Below are 17,312 nucleotides of genomic sequence, written 5' to 3'. Positions count from 1 at the left end.
GTAATCCTCCATCGTGTGTGTGTGCGTGTGTGTGTGCGCGTGCGTGTGTGTGTATATCGCATCTTCTTTAACCATCCTTCTGTGAACGAGCATCGAGGTTGCTTCCGTGTCTTGGCTAGTGTAAATAATAGTGCTGCTGTGAACACTGGGTGCATGTATCTTTTTGAAGTAGAGTTTTCACCTTTTCTGGATAAACGCCCAGGGTAATGTTTTATTTTCTGAACGTTAACTTGATGAGATGATTGTCTAAAAGCACCCTGGGGTCAGAGTCCCAGTCCTCAGGGCTCAGTGCCCAAGAGACAGGAATGGCGGCTGCTGCTGTGACTTCAGTCGTGGCCGACTCGGTGCGACCCCAGAGACGGCAGCCCCCCGTCCCCGGGATTCTCCAGGCAAGACCACTGGAGTGGGTTGCCATTTCCTTCTCCAATGCATGATAGTGAAAAGTGAAAGTGAAGTCGCTCAGTCGTGTCCAACTCGTAGCGACCCCATGAAGTGCAGCCCACCAGGCTCCTCCGTCCATGGGATTTTCCAGGCAAGAGTGCTGGACAGGAATGGAGTGTTTTCTAAATGTAAGGGGAGGGGGGTCCTGTGCCCACCCTCCCCGGGCCCTCTGAGGGGCCCCTGTGCTGCCTGGACCTTTATTTAGGACAATTCTATTTCCAGAAATACTACCAATGAAAACTATCCTGTTTTGTGTGGTATCAGCCAGATTTTTCTAGTGGGAAAAGAAAAAGACCTACTCCCCTCTCCAAAGTCACTGCCACAAGCCGGTGAGCGTGGCAGAGGGAGTCAGAAACCCAGGGAGTGCCCACGGCAGTCCTGTGGTAGGTGACCCTGTAGCCCTCAGGGAGGACTAAGGTGACCTGGGGCAGGGGGAGCCGGCGGGAGGAACACGGGGGCTGAGGGGAATGCCCTGTGTTTGGCTGTGTGGATTGTCTGGGTGCACACGTCTGTCCGTGCTCATCACGCTCTAAATGGCTGCGTTTCATTGTATGTAGATTACACCACAGTAAAGCTGATTTTTAGGGATGTGAATGATAAACTTAACGATTTTCTTTCAACCTTGATTAAAATGAAAAGAAGCCCCAAAAGACGTCTTGGGACACTTGAGAAGGAGACCTTTATTGACAAAATAACCTTGAGAACTCCAAGTCCTGGGTTACTCATTACTTTGCCCTGAGATAAGGGAGCAGGAGGCGGGCGAACCGGCAACAGGCAGCAGGGCGCAGAGGCTGGCCCTCGTCTGTGCCCGGGCCTGCCCTGGGCACTCGAGGAGCAGGGCGCCCCGAGCGTGGCCCGGCCTCCCGCCTCCCGACGGCCACGCAGCAGCACTGTTCACCGGACCTGCAGCCTCAGCTCTCCGCTGGAGAAGCGGACGGGCGCCCCCTGCTTCGGGGTTCTCAAGGGGCGGGGCAAGTGCGATCTGTCGGCCGGCGGTGTGGCTCCCAGTGCCCACGAGGCTGGCTTTCGCCCACAACCAGGAGCGCTTCCGGGTTTCATCTGTTAAGTCCATCGTCGGACAGTTTTAATTCTTAGAAAGTTCTTCAGCAGAAACCTCCCGTCGGGCAAGAAGAAGGCAGAGCACGGGACGCAGACGCGCCCGCCCGATGGCCGGGCCCGGACGCCGCTGCCACGGGCAGGGGCAGAGCACCCCACGGCCGCAACTCTTGCTCCTCCGGCCTGCTCTAGCCGGGCGTCACTGAATGAACACTACCTTCCCAGCCTCTCTTGCAGCGAGGCTGGTCATGTGACTGTGTGCTAGCCAATGGGATGTGAGGAGATTTCGCAAAAGAGGCTTCTAGGAAGTGCCCTGGAAGGAGCAGGCCCAGGCCTCTTCCGCTCCCCCTCCCCGCCCTTCCCCCACTGCTCACTGTTGGCTGGAATGCAGTCTTGATGGCTGGATAAGGGCTGCTGTTTTGAGCCATGGGAATGAAAGGCCCGCCCAGCAGAACAGCAGTCTGTACCCTAACGGCACATATACCAGCCCAGCTCCAGCTACTCTGACTTCAGGATGAGAAATACACTCTGTCTGGCTTACACATTATCGTATCCCTTCGGAAAGGTTGTAGGACAGCTTGGGCTTGGCTCCCTGGGGTGGTCTTGTTCACAGGGTACCAGTGAGGGGCCCCTAGACATGGAGAGGCAAAGTTCACCCACCAGGGGTAAACCTGGTCTCTAGGCCCCACCTCTGAGCCAGGCAAGAGTTTGGACAGAGAGAGGTCTTTTCCTCGGTCATGCCCAGCACAGACACTTTCTGTGGAATGGAGGAGGGGCAGGGAGATGGGCAGCAGATTGCAGTCCCAGGGCCAGCCTCCCCTGACCCCTGGAGCCGTGCCCACCACCTGCCCCTCTGCTGGGGCCCCGGGCTCTGCGGATGCTCCTCTGGCCCCCCCACAGCTGGACCTGATGGTTCTGACGGATGCAGTCCATGTCTTGAAGTGAGTGGCCCTGTCCACGGGGCTTGGGCTCATCCTCTGTCCTGCTGACTGTCTGCTCTTCGTGGCCCGGGGCCCTGGAATGTCCTTCCTTCCCCTTTTGACCAAATAGGAGAGCAGCACGCTATAGCCAGTCACTCCACCAGGGCCGTGATGGGCTCACTTCCCCGGGCCCTGGCCTGGGTCTCCTTCCGGGGCCTGTAGAAGCCATGATGGGTTGTACAAAGACCAGGTCATCAGCCGCTGCAGTCACGGACCTACAGTGCACCCTGAAAGGAATTCAGGATGCAAGACAGGTTGAGGCACTTTGTGCTTTGGGAAAGCAGGCCCCTTAGAGAGTTAGGTATATTTCAGGAAAACTTGTGGAGAGATTTTTGTGTCTTTCCATACATAGAAAAACGAGAAAATCATCAGTGCTCCCAGCTACCTTCTACTGAGATGTGTGCTTGGCTGCAGCACTACCAGTGTTCACCTCCCCCCCCCCGCCCCCCCCGCCCCCCCGCCCCCCCCCCCCCCCCCCCCCCGGCCAGGTTACAAGGATGCTGGGTGCTCCCGCACTGTTAGGGAGCAGCCCCTCACTCAGAGCTATGGGAAACTGTCTCCGGGACTACAGTGTTCCCTAAGATTCCGAATAAAACTCAGCTCAGGACACTGAAAATTGTGCATTTTTCAATGTCCATCAATAGGGTCAGCCCAGCTGCCCCTTCCTTGGACCGTCGACCTGCTCCAGCGCCCTACGCGCCAGGCAGCGGACCTCCGCGGCCGCCCCTCCACAAGGTGCCCCCTGGCCCGGCTCACCGGGGCCTGCAGGGCGCTGTCCCCCGCGGGCACCCGAGCCAGGCCTGCGCCCACCCCGACCGCCTTCGGCTCGAAACCTGACCGTCGAGTCCCGGCCAAACAGGAGCTGCCCCGGGCCCCTCGGAGAAGACGAGGTCGCGGGTGCGCGGGGGACCCCCGGGCCGGGTCCGCGGCAGGCGGGGTTGCGCGGCCCGGGAGCCCCGGCCCCTGGCGCAGTGTCCGCGGCGGCCGCGAGGCGGCAGCACAGCCCGCGCCGCCGGCCTCCCCGCCCGGGTCCGAGCCGGGCCTTGGGTGCTGCTCGCCGGCCGCGCTCGTGGGCGCCCGGCCGGCGGCGGCTTCGCCCCGGCCCCGAGAGCCGGCTTCAGAGGCCACTCGCTTCCAGCCGTCGTCGCCCCTCGGACGCCGCGCGTCCCCTCCGGCCGTCTCGCCCCGTCCCCTCTCGCCGCGACCCGGGCCCCGGGGCACCGCCTCGGGAGGGCCCGCATCCAACCACCCGGGCCGGGGGGGCAGCGGGGCCGTCTGGCTCCGCGTCCGGCCCAGTCCCCCGCCTGCGAGGGGCGCACCGGTGGGCGCGGGGGCAGCGGGGCCGTCGGCCAGAAGCAGCCGGCCTCCCCAGGCCGCGACCCCAGAGCGAGACGACAGCTGCTCTCTACCGCGCGCACCCCTCGGCCCGCGAGTGGGTGCGCGGGGCGGGCGCCCCCGCGGGTTCTGAACGCAGAGACCGGGCGTCTGGGAGCGCCCGCCGCCGCCCCCCGGCCGCCCCCCACTGCCTCGCCGCGCCGGCCCCCCCGCGGGTGCCCCCGTCCCGCTCCCCGCCGCCCCGCCCCCTCCTCATTAGCATAGCAGCTGCTCGCCGAGCGGACCCGCGCGCAGGAAAGGGCAGAGGCCTCGCGAATGAATGGGGCCCGCGGCTTTGGAGGGGGCGCGAGAAGAAAGATCGACAGACGGACGCGAGCCGCGACGACCCGACGTACAGCCAAGCAGAAGAATGCGCCGGGCAGAGAGGAGGGGAGCCCGGGCCCGCCGCGGCGGGGCGGGGCGGGAGGGGCCTCCCCAAACCCAGGAGCCCCGGGAGGGGGTGCCCGGGAGTTCTCGGGCGGAGCCCGAGGCGGTTCCCAGACCTCCCGGGGCCGCGCGGGCAGACTCTGGCCCCGGGCTTTGTTTCTCAGTTGCCCCCAGAGCCTGGCAAGCGGGGTGTAGGCCGGCCTCCTCCGTCAGGCTCCATGCGGCCCGAGGAGGCACTTGCCTCCGGCAGGTCAGAGCTGAGCGCCCTGTGCTGACCGCAGGGCCTTTGCGGGGCAGAGCCGGAGGGCCGCCGGCCCCCTCGCCCTGCTCACCCGCTGCTTCGGCTCTCAGCTCTGGCCGGCTCTCTCCTGGCTCCCACGCCCACTGGCTTTGGACATCACTCTTTCTGGCTGACCATTTGCCTGCATTTCCTGGTCTCTCTGGCATCCCCTCCAACAGTAAACACTTCCTGAGTTCCGCCGGGCTTAGGTCAGAGAGCCTGACAGTCGCCAGGAGCTGCCAGCAGTCCTGGCCGGGAGAAGGGCGCCAGCCCTGCCCTTGGTCGCTGGTCTGCCTGCCTCCTCCACGGCAGCCACTCCGGGAGGCCTGGCCTGCTCGCACACACCTCGCACACACCGTGGGATCCTGGAGGCCGGGCGGGGGCGGAGGGGGGGGGCTCACTGCACCTCTTTGTCACCCGGGCCACCAAGAGGCTTAAAGAGCTGTTCCCGCATCTGAAGCCTGAGGCGGGGTGGTGGGGACCCCAGGTGAAGCGCTGGCCAACGCCCCGCAGTGAGCGCCCGGCCCTTGACCCCTCAGCTGGGGGCCTGTGTCAGGGGCCTGCGCCCTCTCTTCGATTGTTGATAGTTTTGACTCTCTCCTGTGGTGTCAGCGTGGGAAGTGGAGACATGTTCCAGCCACTTGGGTGGCCAGGTAGTGCCCAGGCCGGATGCCCCAACAGTGTCCAAATTCTTGCAGCACCTTTTCCTTTGGGGCCAGGCACCCCTCCCCCCAGGACAGACCATCTCACTGGGCCTGAGCGGCCAGGTGGACACCACCTCCCCTGGGGGCTCATTTGCGTCAAATATTCCGTTGTCTCTGTGGTGTCTTAGGAGGGAGCCGGCCCATCGGCCCAACACCAGCCGGGGGTCCACGAATGTCTGTTTAACCAACTGAAAATTCCCTTGGGAAATCCTCAGGGCAGAACAGAGCTGGAGGTGCAAAGTAGGAACAGGGGAATGACAATGCGTCTTTGTGTCTTGGGAACAAAATGTGGCTGTAACCCTCCTGAGGGGAAGCTGTAACCCTCCTGAGGGGAAGCCGACGCCCTCAGGCTTCTAGAAGGGGTGTCTGAAAGATTTACAAGAACAAGTCTCCTTGTGACTCCCGAGTGGCAGCCAAGTTAAAACTTCAAGGCCTGGCTCTCTCAATCCCCTCTGGGCAGGCTGCTCTTGCAGGGGGAGGAGGGCTGGGGGAGTAGGGGGTGGCTGTCCGTCCCTTGAAGCCCCTCCTATACCAGCCCCAGGGGTGGACCAGAGTTGCCTTCGGGGTCTGTGCCCTGGGGGAGTGGCTGCTTGGGGCATGCTGGCCTTAACTCTCAGGAGGCACTAGGGCCAGAGGGGAAGAAGGGGCCTTACAGTCATCAGAAGCTCCCCCACATTTAAAGGGTACCCTTTCTGTGCAGCAGGTGGTCCAGCAGAAACCCACAGTAGCTGGGGGCGAGGAGACAAGAGGCGCCTTGGCAGGCTGGCTTTGGGGGTGGGTGGGGGGGAGTTTCAAGCAGAACTCCCAAAGGGAGGCTTTGGCTGCTTCGCCAGGAGCAGAGGAAGCGGCTCTGGGCGCCCTGGGGTGCTCCTGCGGCTGGAAGAAGGTGGGCAGGCGGGGTCCTCACAAGCCCTGCGTGGCCACTGCGGTGCCTCGGGGCTGAGCCCAGAGCCAGCTTCCCAGGCTCCGTCTGGCGGTGGAGACAAGCCAAGCACCACGCGGTCGTCACTGCGAACAGCACGTCGCAGCCTGACTCTCACTCCGTGCCAAGCCCAAGAACCAACAGACTTCTTAATATAAAAACATCAATGAAAAATTTATTTATTTATAAATTTTTCATGCTGGGCTACAAGTCTATATCGTACACTCAGGAATGTGCTGCAGACTTCATCCAGTTAGAAGTGATCACACCGGGACCCATACACAGCTTCCACGTAAGCCTAGAAAGTCTTAACATTAATTAACATAATTAAGGTATTTGCATCTAGAAAAAAATATACAGAAAAACTCCTTTTGGAGTAATCTGTGCCTCAGTTTCAATGTCTGCTTTTCACTGACATTATCAATATATTCTTCTCACACAAGGTTTTATAAAAAGCCACAGATGACTGCCCAAATCTGACCAGCCACGCACAAAGGGCCTCCACCCACCTGTGTCCTCAAGTGCTCCCCATTTTTGCACGAAGGGTCAGCAGCACTTCTACCCTGGGGAAGCCTCATTTAAATTTGAATAATTCAGCCTCCCTTTTATTTCTCAGGATCAAAACAACAAGGGGTGTGGGGTTGCATAGAAAATTGGAACCTCGGAGACCAGGAAGGGCGCCTTTCGGGACGAAGAGTGACGCAGAGGGACGGCCTCCGGCCTGGGTCCTCGCGCGGCCCCTCCCGCCTGGCAGGGCTTTCGGATTCGAATCGGGTCCTGGAAGCTCTGGGAGACTGAAGAGGGGGTAAAGCGGCCCTTCAGCTCACTCGGCAAGTAGCACAAGAGATTCACAGTCTTATAGGCATTTTATAAAAATATAAATATGGGTACAGTTGCCTTCACAACGCTGGATACAACGCCCTTTAAAATTGGGTCTATAACCAAGATTTAAAAAATACACCTAAAACTTGGCTTAAAATATGTTAATATTTTATATTGTCATAAATGTTATGACATTTAATTGTGGCAAATCCATTTACTTTTTTTAAAAAAGTGTGCAATCGACTGTTAACTATAATAGAACTAACTAGAAAGGCTTGATCCCCACCTCCGTCACCGCCACACCCGAGCACCCAGGCTCCCACGGGAGCTCTGAAAACCGGCGGGCTTGGCGGCTGGCGGCCTCTCACCGGAGAAGGCGGAGGGGGGCCCGGGGCTTCCAAAACTCACGCGGAATCGTGTGTGTGAGAGGGGAAGGCGGGGCGGGCGGAGGAGAGGAGCTGAGGGGGAGAAGCCGGAGGGGACGGAGCAGCGCGGGGGAACCATCAGGCTGGGCGGTATTTTCAGTGCAACCAAGAAATGACAAAACTCAAGTTTTTAGTTTTAAGACTAAAAAAAAAAAAAGTACATCTCCCCGCCCACCCCCCCTTAACCACATTGACCACGCACAATATTTTCCAAACACAAAATTCAGGCGCACAAACATCACCCACAAATATGCACACACGTGATAAATAGTTTGGAGCCCACGGGAACCGCAGAGCGTCTCCTCCGTCGCGCGTCGGCCACGGGTCCTTCCACCTTCAGGAGAAAACATTTCGAGCAGGAGGATCCGGTGTCTCGGGATTCCGAACTTGCTGGTGGCGAGACTCAAATTTCAAAGGGGCTGGGGCCCGCGCTCCTCCCCCACCCGCGCGGCGGCGGGCGGGGCCGTGGGAAGCGCCCCGGCCGGTCCCCGGTGCCCGCGGGGGGAGGCGGCCCTGGCCCCCGGCCGCGGGCGGGCGGGCGGGCGCGGCCCCCGTGGGCACGGACGTGCGCGCCGGACTCGTGGTGGCCGCGGGCGCCGAGGGCCGGGCGCACACCGAGGTAGTTGGCGGGAAGGTACAGCAAGGAGGACGCGCGGGGCCCGCGTGCGGGCCCGGGGTCTGGACCGGCATCACCGGCCTCCGCCGGCGTACTTGGCCTTGGTGATGAGATAGAGCACGATGTCCTGGTGGCCGCCGAACGCGGCGATGTGCAGCGCACTCCAGCCGTCGCGGTTTGCCAGGCGGATGTCCGCGCCGAACTTGACCAGCAGTTTCACTAGCTCCAGGTTGCCGTCGATGACCGACTGGTGCAACGCAGTCTGGCCCTCTGGCCCGAACGAGTTCACGTTGAACTCGCAGTTGGTCATGTTTTGCAGCAGCGACTGCAGCTCCTGCGTGTTGCCCTTGCGCACGGCCTCCTGGAAGATGCGCTGCGTCTGCGGCGCCGAGCAGGTGGACAGCTCGGCTTGGCTCATGCTGCCGCCGGGCGCGGGCCGCGGCTCAGCGCGGGCGGCGGCTTCGGCGCGGGCCCCCGGCTGCCTCGGGGCGCGCCTCGGCGCATGGAAGGCGCGGCGCCCCCGGGCCCCGCACGCCACCCCTGGGCGCTCCGGGCGCTGGGGGCCGGGGGCCGGCGCCTCGGGACCCCCGCCACATCCAGCCGCGCCCGGCGGACGGGCGACGGGGGCGGGCGCTGCGCTTGCGGGGCCGGCCGGGCCGGGGCAGCGGAGCCGCGTTCCCGGTCCCTGCGCTCTCGGGCTGCGGCTGCACGCGCCTCGCCAGGCGCCGCTGCACTCGCCCGCCCGCCGCGCCCGGGCGCCGTTCACCTTCCTTATACTCGCATGACAATGGGCGCCCGTGACGCGCGCGCCCGCCGCCCGCCCATTGGGCAGCGCCCGCGCGGGGCGGGGCCGCGAGGGGCGTGTCCGGCGGGGCGGCCGCGCGGCAGGGGGCGCTGGCCGCCGGTGGCGCGGGGCTGGGAGCCAGGTGGCCGCGGGTGGGCGGGGGTCCGCGTCCCCGCCGCCGCCCCGCCCACGCCCCCTCCAGCCACCCGGGGAATTCCAAGGTCCGCGCGCGAACAGGCCAGGCCCAGCCCGGGGCTGGGCGCGACCCCGAGGGGCGCGAGGGCCGCCTCCTCTGGTTGGGTCTTTGCTGGCATCTCGGACGGGGGCGGGGGAGCGCAGGGCTCGGGTAGAGACCCCCAGTCTCGCTCCCCGCTCCTGGAGTGCTAGCCGCGGACCCTCCGCGCCCCCAGCACCCCAGGCGCTCGCAGGGATGAGACCTGCCCAGCTCGGCCCGTAGGACACATTTCCCCCAGGGAGACAACTCCAGGACACCTCGGGACTGTGACCTCAGCCACGCGGGGCCTTTCCGCTGGAGAACCGCTCCCCTGGGGGCCTCGGTCACCCCGTTAGCTCCCTAACTTGACTGGCAAGAGGAGCCAGGCCCTGAGGTTTTCTCAGCCCTGCCCCAGAAGAAACGGGTCTGTGGCCCCTGGGCTGGGGTCGGCCTGGCAGTCAGCTACACTGCTGTAGAGGGGCCTACCTCCTCTCGCGGGCCACCCCATCCGCAGGAACTGGGCCGGGTGAGGCCTGGCCAGGTGAGCAGTCCCAGGTAAGGTGCCAGTGCTGCGCTGAAAGGGAACTCTGAAATGACTCACTTCCAAACAGTAAACCCGCTTTTTATTGACAGGCACTAACACTGCCGCCAAATTCCCTCATTAGAATTTCAGTTTATAGCTCTGCTGTGGTCGTTGGAAATTAAGGAGGGATGAGCCTCAGAGCAGTCGGCCTGGGGCAGTCAGAGGCCACTTGGGACTCCTGGGAGGCAGCTGGGGAGACCACCCTGTTAGGCCCTGTTTGGTGGTGAACTTGGTGGGTGTCTGTCCCATGTCCCCTAGGCCTGGAGACCCACGTGGGTGAGGCGGCTGCCCCTGCCTGGGGTCCTTCTGGTAGCCAGAGCCGCCCAGGCCCCGTGCCCTGCTCTTCCCGAGGCTGGTGGTCCAGCCCCTCTGCTCAGCTGTGCTCCCCACTACACAGGTGGTTATGCCTTGAGCTGAGCACAGACCCAGCCCAGGCCCTGTACTCAGCCTGGCCCTGGCATGACTGGGGTGCTGCTGCTTTGGGGGAGCCCCTCCTTTGCCCACTTATCCTGCAGAGACACGTCCCTGGGCCCACTAAGGGGGCCTGGGGTCAGTGGCTGCTGAGCTGACCACCTTGAGAGTGGGGGTCCCTGTCCACTTCCAGCTGCCCTCCCCGCCAGCCCCAGAGACAAGCTGTGGTTGGGAGGGAGGCGCTGGGCTCTGTGTACTCAGGCCCATGTTCGCCTCCGGAGTGGGGAGGGGTAACCCTGCAGCACGGAGGGGCCGCCACTCTGCAGGCAGGACCTCCTGCTGGTTGCGTCTGTGTTTTTTGTGTATCTGCCTGCTCGGCTGTGCCCAGGCCCATCCCCAGAAGGTGGTGGGTTCACAGAGCGAGGCCCCACCCAGGTGGGGGGCTCAGGCCCCCCTGGCCTGGAGAAGAGCGTCTGGAGACCCCGCTGGGCCCGGGAGCAGAGCCTGGGAGAAAAGTCCCATTGACACCCGCAGCGGGCGGCAGACAAAGGGGCCCTGTGAGCTCAGTGTGGGAACGTGAGGCCACCACCTCGGGGCATGAAATTGTCAGCTCGGTGCCCCCGGGCAGGGACGGTGTGGCCAGAGAGGCCACGGGAGCCCAGCCTGGGGTCACTGCCAGACCCCCCCCCCCCCGCCCCGGCCTCAGCGTGGGTCAGACAGGTGTAGCCCTACGATCACACGACCCCCAGCCCTCTGCTCGTTTGTGGGGCTGGGGTGATGGCCACCCTGTCCGCGGGGAGCCCATGGCCCCTGCTTCTCCGTGGCAGAGGGGAACTGTGCCCGGGGTGGCCGTGGTCCACACACCATGTGCCCAGAGCTGCCCGTCCGAGGACAGGACCTGAGAGGGGCGTGGGGGCGCTGGCCCCCGGAAGCACTTCCTGATGTTTGCTGAAGGACGGGTCCAAAAGGAGGACATTTGTTCCGAATGATGTGCTGGGCGGGGAGGCGGGGGTTGGGGACCCCGCCAGGCCCTGTCCTGGGGCTCGGAGAAGCCCCCAGTGTCCATGACATTCCTTGGAGATGTCGTCGCTTCCACAAATAGGCAAGAGGCTCACCGGCTGGGAAGAAGCCCTCAACCTCGGATCTGGGGCGACAGGCCCAACGCTGACCAGAAGGCTGGACCGACGTCCTCTTGGGAGCTGGCCCGGGGGTGTGACCCCAGGAGTCCAGGGTTGGAGAGGGTGGCCTCCTCCCCCAGGGACCCCTTTCCTTTAAAGGCTCAGAACAGTGGGTGCTGGGAAGCCCCTCGGCTGGGGAGGGCTGGGTGGGGCGGCGGGGAGGACCGTGCGGAAGGGGCGCTGGCCGGAGCCGGGAGGCCACGGCCACCTTAATGCGCTCGGCAGGGGAGGGAGGCTGAGCGGGCCTCGGGCCGCGGGGCGGGGCCTCCAGCTAATTCATTAAAATGTGTCGGGGAGCGTGGGAAAGAGGAGAGCGTTTCTTCCCAGCAGCCCAGACACCTGGTAGAAGGGCGCGAGGATAGAGATCAAATAACAAACACCAGCCCCGGGCCAGCGGCCGCGGAGGAAGGAGCCCGGGGCAGGAACTGCGGCAGACAGTCCCCGCGGCCTGGCACCCGGGCACAGCCCACCCTGCCGGCCCGGCCTCTGACCCCTAGCCCAAAGTGGGCCCGGCCGGTCACAGGGCGTGGAGGATGCTTCCCGCAGGATGAGGACCGGGGAGGGGGCCGGGGCTTGGACGGGCTAGCAGTGAGCCTATGAGCCCCCAGACGGACGGCAGCCAGCCTGGCAGCAGAGGGCGGGAGGCAGGAGGCAGGCCTGGCGGGGCCGTGCGGCCTGAGGACCGGGTCGTGCTCAGCTGTCCTGTCCTCTTCGTGGAGTGCTGAGTGGGGCTGGGGCAGATGCGTCTGAGGGCCTGGAGGGACATGGCCCAGCCCTGAGCCTGTGGCCGTGGCCTCTGTCCGGGGCTGCGAGTCAGGGCAGAGTCCCCAGGACGCAGCTGGCTGGGACACCCCCTCCCCCCCGCCCTCCCCCCCCCCCCCCCCCCCCCCGGCTTCCTCTTAATCCTGTGGGGGAGGAGTGGTCGAGGCCGCTGTCCCAGGACAGGACATGGGGCCGGAGGTTCTGCTCCTGGAAGCAGGACCCCAGCTGCAGAGGGTCTCTGCCCCCGTGGGGGCCCGTTCACCCTGGCACCCATGTCCAGCCCAGGCCCTGTGACCTCAGGGGAGACGAGAGCCAGGTGGGCAGAACGGCCCCGCACACCGCCCTCGTCCCTGGGTGGCCCGTCCCATCTGTGGAGTGTGCCCTGGCCCAGCAAGGCCCAGCGTTGCTGGGGGCTGAGTGAGTCTGTGCCCGGCACATGGCGGGGGCTACACCCCAGGGGGCTCAGAGGCCACAGCCATCCCTGGCGTGGTCAGGAACACGGGGCGGGGCAGAGGGTGCAGACGCCCAGCCCTGCAGCCAAATCTGCGCTGGTTTCCGCTCTGGGCAGGAAGGACAGGAAAGGGATGTGGGCCAGGGTGGGTGCGCATTCCTGGGGCTGAGCCAGGGGGAGGCAGGCGAGGGCAGGCGGTGGTCTGGTCCCAGGCCTGCTGCTCGCAGGAGACCCCCCGGGTGCCCACCCCGGGCCCCCAGGGGATTAGCGCAGGGTCTGAGCCTGTGTCTCCCTGGGCGAGAGCGCAGATACTTCCTGCCTTGTGATGACGAGGCTCCGACGCACGCGTGTTCAGGGCCTTCTACATGGCAAAGACCCGAGCAGGGGCTGCCCAGCCCGACGGCTGAGGCCCCGCAGGGTCACGGCCTGGCTGGGCGGGGGCCTTTCTGTCCCCCAGGACCCCCTCCTGTGCTTGCAAGAGTCTGAAGTCCCAGGGGAGCTACGGCCAGCTTCGCTGGGGGAAACCAGGGAAGACCCTGTCCCAGGACCTGGGGGCCTGGCCCTCATCCTGGGGGATGCGTGGTGGAGGGGGCGACAGAAACGGTCACAGCGCAGTGGGGGGACCCCCACCTCCCACCCACTGAGCTCCAGCAGGTTTGGGGGGCCGCCTGGGTCCAGCGCTCAGGCTGCGAGGGGCTGGCGAGCGCGGGGCAGGGGTGAGCGGAGACCAGAGGAAGGAGCCCGCGGCCACCAGCTGTGCAGCGTCTGCCATGTTTACTCCAGGCGCCCGGCCCCGCTCTCAGGAGGGGCCGCTGGCTGGGCGGGGGGCGCCCTCCAGGACCTCTCGGAAGTTGCTGGTGACTCGGGCCAGGTGGGAACCTTCCCAGAAGACTTTGCCGCAGCCGGTGCAGCAGTAGAAATGCCGCAGCCCGGGCCGCCGAAGCACGCCTGCCGGGACGCCCGCCAGCTGCAGCTGGGTGCCATTGGCCAGCGTGGCTGGCACTCGGGTCTGCAGATCTGCGTCCTCCAGCCAGCGGCAAGGGGGGTCATAGGAGCAGCCCCCGGGGGCCTCCTCCGGGGCTGAGCCTGGACATGGAAGCGGCCACCCTGAGCCCTGCCCGCAGGCAGGCGGCCCCCATCCCACTCTGTTCGCCCGCCCCCTGCCTCTCCTACTAGGAACCCTCTGGGTCACGGGGGACTGGCCTCTTCCTTCCTGGCCCTCCCCGTGGGGCACAGGCCCATTCCCTCCCCCCCATCCCGGGGCTCCAGATGCCGGGGACCCCTCGTGTCCCTGGTGGGTGGCTCAGGGCTCACCTGCCTCCTGCTCACCATCGCTGTGGGGGCCCTCAGTGCCTGTCAGTCAAGGAAATCAGGGTCAGTCCCAGGGAAGGGCGGGGGGCCCCAGCACCCACAAGGCACCCCTGAGTGCTCAGCCCCCACCCTGCAGGGAGAGGGCAAAGGGCAGGGGGCCAAGATGCTCTGTGCCAGCCCAGTTCCCTCCCATGGGAACTCACACCTTGGGACATTCTTGGGGCTCAAAGGTCCTTGGGAAACAAGTTCTGGGCACAAGATCGGCTGATTAGGGCACTTGGGGGCCTGAGAGCCGCGGGCCGGGCGGCGCGAGGGCGGCCCATCTGTGGCGATGAGCAGATAAGCCCACTGCCAAGGAGCGCGTTTCGCAACCAACCAGCATGGGGCAGGGCGGGGTGGGCAGAGGCCCAGGGGACCGTGGGGGCTCCGGGTGCAGGAGAGACCCCGTGGGAGGCCCCACCCCCGCAGAGGGCACTGGCCAGCAGGTGGGAGAAGCCGCCCAGGCCCGCTGACCCTGGTAATTTGCTCGGCAAACGTCACCCTGCAGATGGCTCCAGATGAACTGCAGCCGGAGGCTGAATGGAGGTGGCCCCCCGCCCAGTCCTGCTGCCTCCATGGGGCCCAGCGAGGCCACGACCTCAGGCCTCAGCTGACAGCCGAGGGGTACTGCCCAGGGCCAGGGCGAACCTCCAGTTGGGGTGTTGGGGGCCCCTACGGGGGCTACTGCTCATGTCCTGCCCCTCCCCCCGCCTCAAGCAAGTTGCAGCCGCTCTGCAGAGAGCAGAGAGCTGCCCAGGGCTGGACACTGGCCATCACCATCGCTCATCCATTGTGTGGGCGGCCCTGAGACTTCGAGGGATGCGGGCAGGGCAGGAGCGGCCAGCAGAGAAGATGGCACCCAGGGGCACCAACTGTGCAGAGGGGCCCTGGGCTCAGGCTCCCTCCTCAGGCTGTCCCAAGAGGCCCTTCTTCCGTTCCCGCCTGCCCTCCACGCAGGGAAGCTGAGGCTGGGCCCCTGATCTGGACACCCGGGGCTCGCCCGCCTTCCCGGGGGCCCAGGTTCCCCAACGTTCAGCCTGCTGCCCGGCGAGGCCCGTGGTACAAGGGCAGGCAGGTGTGAGCGTGCACGTGGCCAAGCGTGCACAGGCAGGCATGAGTGTGCACAGGCAGGGATGAGCGTGCACGTGGCCGAGCGTGCACAGGCAGGGATGAGCGTGCACAGGCAGGGATGAGCGTGCACAGGCGGGCGTGTGAGCGTGCACGTGGCCGAGCATGCACAGGCAGGGATGAGCGTGCACGTGGCTGAGCGTGCACAGGCAGGCATGTGAGCGTGTGTGCTGCTGAGCGTGTCTCTGCCTGAAAGCGTGTCTTTGCATGTGTGCAGGTACACTCCATGAGTGTGTCGGGGTGACTGAGCAGGGCCCACTGGGGAAAAGGTAGGGGACACGACCCTAGAGGCCCTGGGGGCCTGCACTGCAGGTCCCGTGGGCCAGAAGCCCCAGTCCCCTTCCTGGCGCCCCCCCGCCTGTGGGCACCGCCCTGGTGGCCCAAGTGGGTCAGCCCCAGGAGCACCCAGCGGCAGGGCTGCCGCCCACAGACCCCAGAGCCCCACTCACTGGCACCACCAGGGCCTCCCGGGTGGACGCTGAGCCGCACCAGCTGCTTCATCACGTCCTTGGAGACCTTCAGGTACTGGTCACAGTTGCAGGCCTGGGGGGCAGAGGAGGCGCTGGGGCCGCGGGGCATTCTTGCAGCCCCTCCGCCCCTAGCCCTGTACTCCCTGTGGTTCTGGCCCAGCCCAGGGGGTTTCACAGACACAGGACATCTCCCTTCCTCTCGCCACAGGACGCGGGGCACACCACCTCCGGGGAGCCCTCCCCCACTGCATGGGCTCTGAGCTGGCCCGGAGTGGCCTCTTCCAACTCCTGAGCCCCTGCAGGGCTCTGCCACCAACCAGCGGTCCTCCCCAACCCCAGCGCCAAGCCCGGGCCCCGATGGCTCAATACTGGTGAGGGACGGAGGCCCCGCATTAGAAAGTTAAGGGGGGCGGCCCTATAGTTGCTCTGACTCCTCAGCCCACTTTGGAGCAAGCCAGGGCCATTCCGGCGTCCATGCTTCTGTGACACCTGGCCCTGCCTCCCCCCGGGGGCTGGCACCATCTGGAGCCTGCTGGGCACAGCGTACGTGCAGGGCAGGAGCCCAGCCACGCAGGGTCCTGGTCTAGGACGTGCAGTGAGCTCCCGTGAAGACCTTGGCTCAGCCCCCCCGACCTCACCATCCCAGGGGTGGGATGGGCTTCCCGATGCGGCTAGCCCATCACTTCATTACGGCCACTGTCTGGCAGGGATCTAGACACAGGGTCCCCAGGGGCAGGCAAGGTGGGCCAAGCGGGAGAGCGGGGGGCGGGGGGCGGGGGGCAGGGGGCGGGGGACTGACCGGCTCCCGGACGGGCACACAAAGGCGCCCTGTCAGCCAGGGGCTGAGCCGGTCCACGGGAGGGCTCCTGTTTGGTGCTCCTGGCACCCCCCTCACCTGGTGAGCCCTGTCAGTGCCCTGGAGGTAGAGTGCCTGGGGCGGGCAGTGGTGGGGGCCCCTGGAGCCATGGTTGGGGGGCTCCTGCCCCGCCCACACATGCCCTCTTTTCCCCCAAGCCTTTCATCATGGAGCTGGGCCTCGAGCATCACAGCCAGGGGTGGGCAGGTGCCAGATGGGCAGGGTCAATTTCCCAGAGCCCCCCGGAGGGCCTCCCCTCCCCCGGCCAGACTCCGGCACAGGAAGACACCTGGGTGCTTCTCCCTTTTGGTTGCAGGTACCAGGGGCGACTGGGCAGGAGCATGGGTGGAGCCCCGGCTGCATGTCAGGCCCGTGGGCACTCCAGGCCCAGCCAGGAAGGAGCTGGAAAGAGGCGGGCCAGCTGGTCTCTGGGCTGGGCTGCTGCCTGGGGCCCCCAGAGGGTTAGCACCAGCAGGTACGGGAGCCCGGTGGGGTGGGGTCCTCTGATGGGGTCTGCGGTCTTCCCAGGACCCGGCAGTGCGCGGCCGGGGCGGGGCGCCAGCTCACGCTGAGTCACGCACAGACAAACGCCCGGTGCCCCCCAGGGCCTGCCCCACCCTCGGGAAGCGCCGGTGCCGGCTTTCCCACGGCCGCTGCCCACGGCCAGGCCTGGCGGTCACCCCTGCCCCCACCACCACGCCCGGCTGGAAGAGCCGGTTCCGAGCCGCCTGCCCGCCCTGTCTTGCGGTCCCCGTCTGCAGGAGGGCCGGTACTCAGGGCCTCCCTGTCCATCTCCTGTCCCCCGAAGAGTCCAGCCACCCTTGCTCGGCACCCAGAGCGGAGCCAGGGGCTGAGCACCCACCCAGTCAGGGGCTGACGGCCCGTCCCCCTGCCCCATGGGGGAGGATGGAGCCTCCAAACCCCTGTTCTTGAAGGAGCTTCCCAGGGGCTGAGAAACCTGCTCACGGTCACCCATCCGCTGGGCAGGCACCCCCACCTGGCAGGGGCCTCAGCCCGCTGTGCAGGCGTAGGCAAGTGGTGTCTGAGCTGGGCCCACTCCCTGCAGGGGCTGTGCAGACCCCAGACTTGGACATCAGCGGATCTGGTCAGACACCAGT

The 17,312-nt window shown here is 65.5% G+C and overlaps 2 protein-coding genes across 13 annotated transcripts in view; both read right to left on the bottom strand.

The window, feature by feature from the left end:
* Positions 1-6,293: 6,293 nt before the first annotated feature.
* NRARP (NOTCH regulated ankyrin repeat protein) lies at positions 6,294-9,617 on the bottom strand. The gene has a single exon (XM_069579613.1). It carries the CDS (start codon positions 8,423-8,425, stop codon positions 8,081-8,083), a length of 345 nt encoding a protein of 114 aa, XP_069435714.1. The 5' UTR covers positions 8,426-9,617; the 3' UTR covers positions 6,294-8,080.
* Positions 9,618-13,145: 3,528 nt separating this feature from the next.
* The window catches only part of EXD3 (exonuclease 3'-5' domain containing 3), a 73,724-nt gene continuing 69,557 nt past the window's right edge, over positions 13,146-17,312 (bottom strand). For all 12 annotated transcript variants that reach the window (XR_011255016.1, XM_069579599.1, XM_069579607.1 and 9 more), the window contains 3 exons: positions 15,318-15,411; positions 13,705-13,743; positions 13,146-13,476 (listed from right to left, as the gene is read on the bottom strand). Coding sequence is in view for 11 of the 12 variants with exons in the window: in XM_069579599.1 (XP_069435700.1) it covers positions 13,190-13,476; positions 13,705-13,743; positions 15,318-15,411 (420 nt within the window). In the remaining variant the exon portion in view is untranslated. The remainder of the gene's footprint in view (positions 13,477-13,704; positions 13,744-15,317; positions 15,412-17,312) is intronic.

The sequence above is a fragment of the Ovis canadensis genome, chromosome 3 (genome assembly GCF_042477335.2).
Source record: "Ovis canadensis isolate MfBH-ARS-UI-01 breed Bighorn chromosome 3, ARS-UI_OviCan_v2, whole genome shotgun sequence".
Classification (NCBI taxonomy): domain Eukaryota; kingdom Metazoa; phylum Chordata; class Mammalia; order Artiodactyla; family Bovidae; genus Ovis; species Ovis canadensis.
The sequence above is the reverse complement of the archived record's forward strand: the minus strand, read 5'-3'. Positions and strand labels throughout refer to the sequence as shown.

Excerpts from the sequence above, each read along its gene's own strand:
- NRARP (XM_069579613.1), bottom strand. The coding sequence starts at position 8,425 with ATGAGCCAAGCCGAGCTGTCCACCTGCTCGGCGCCGCAGACGCAGCGC.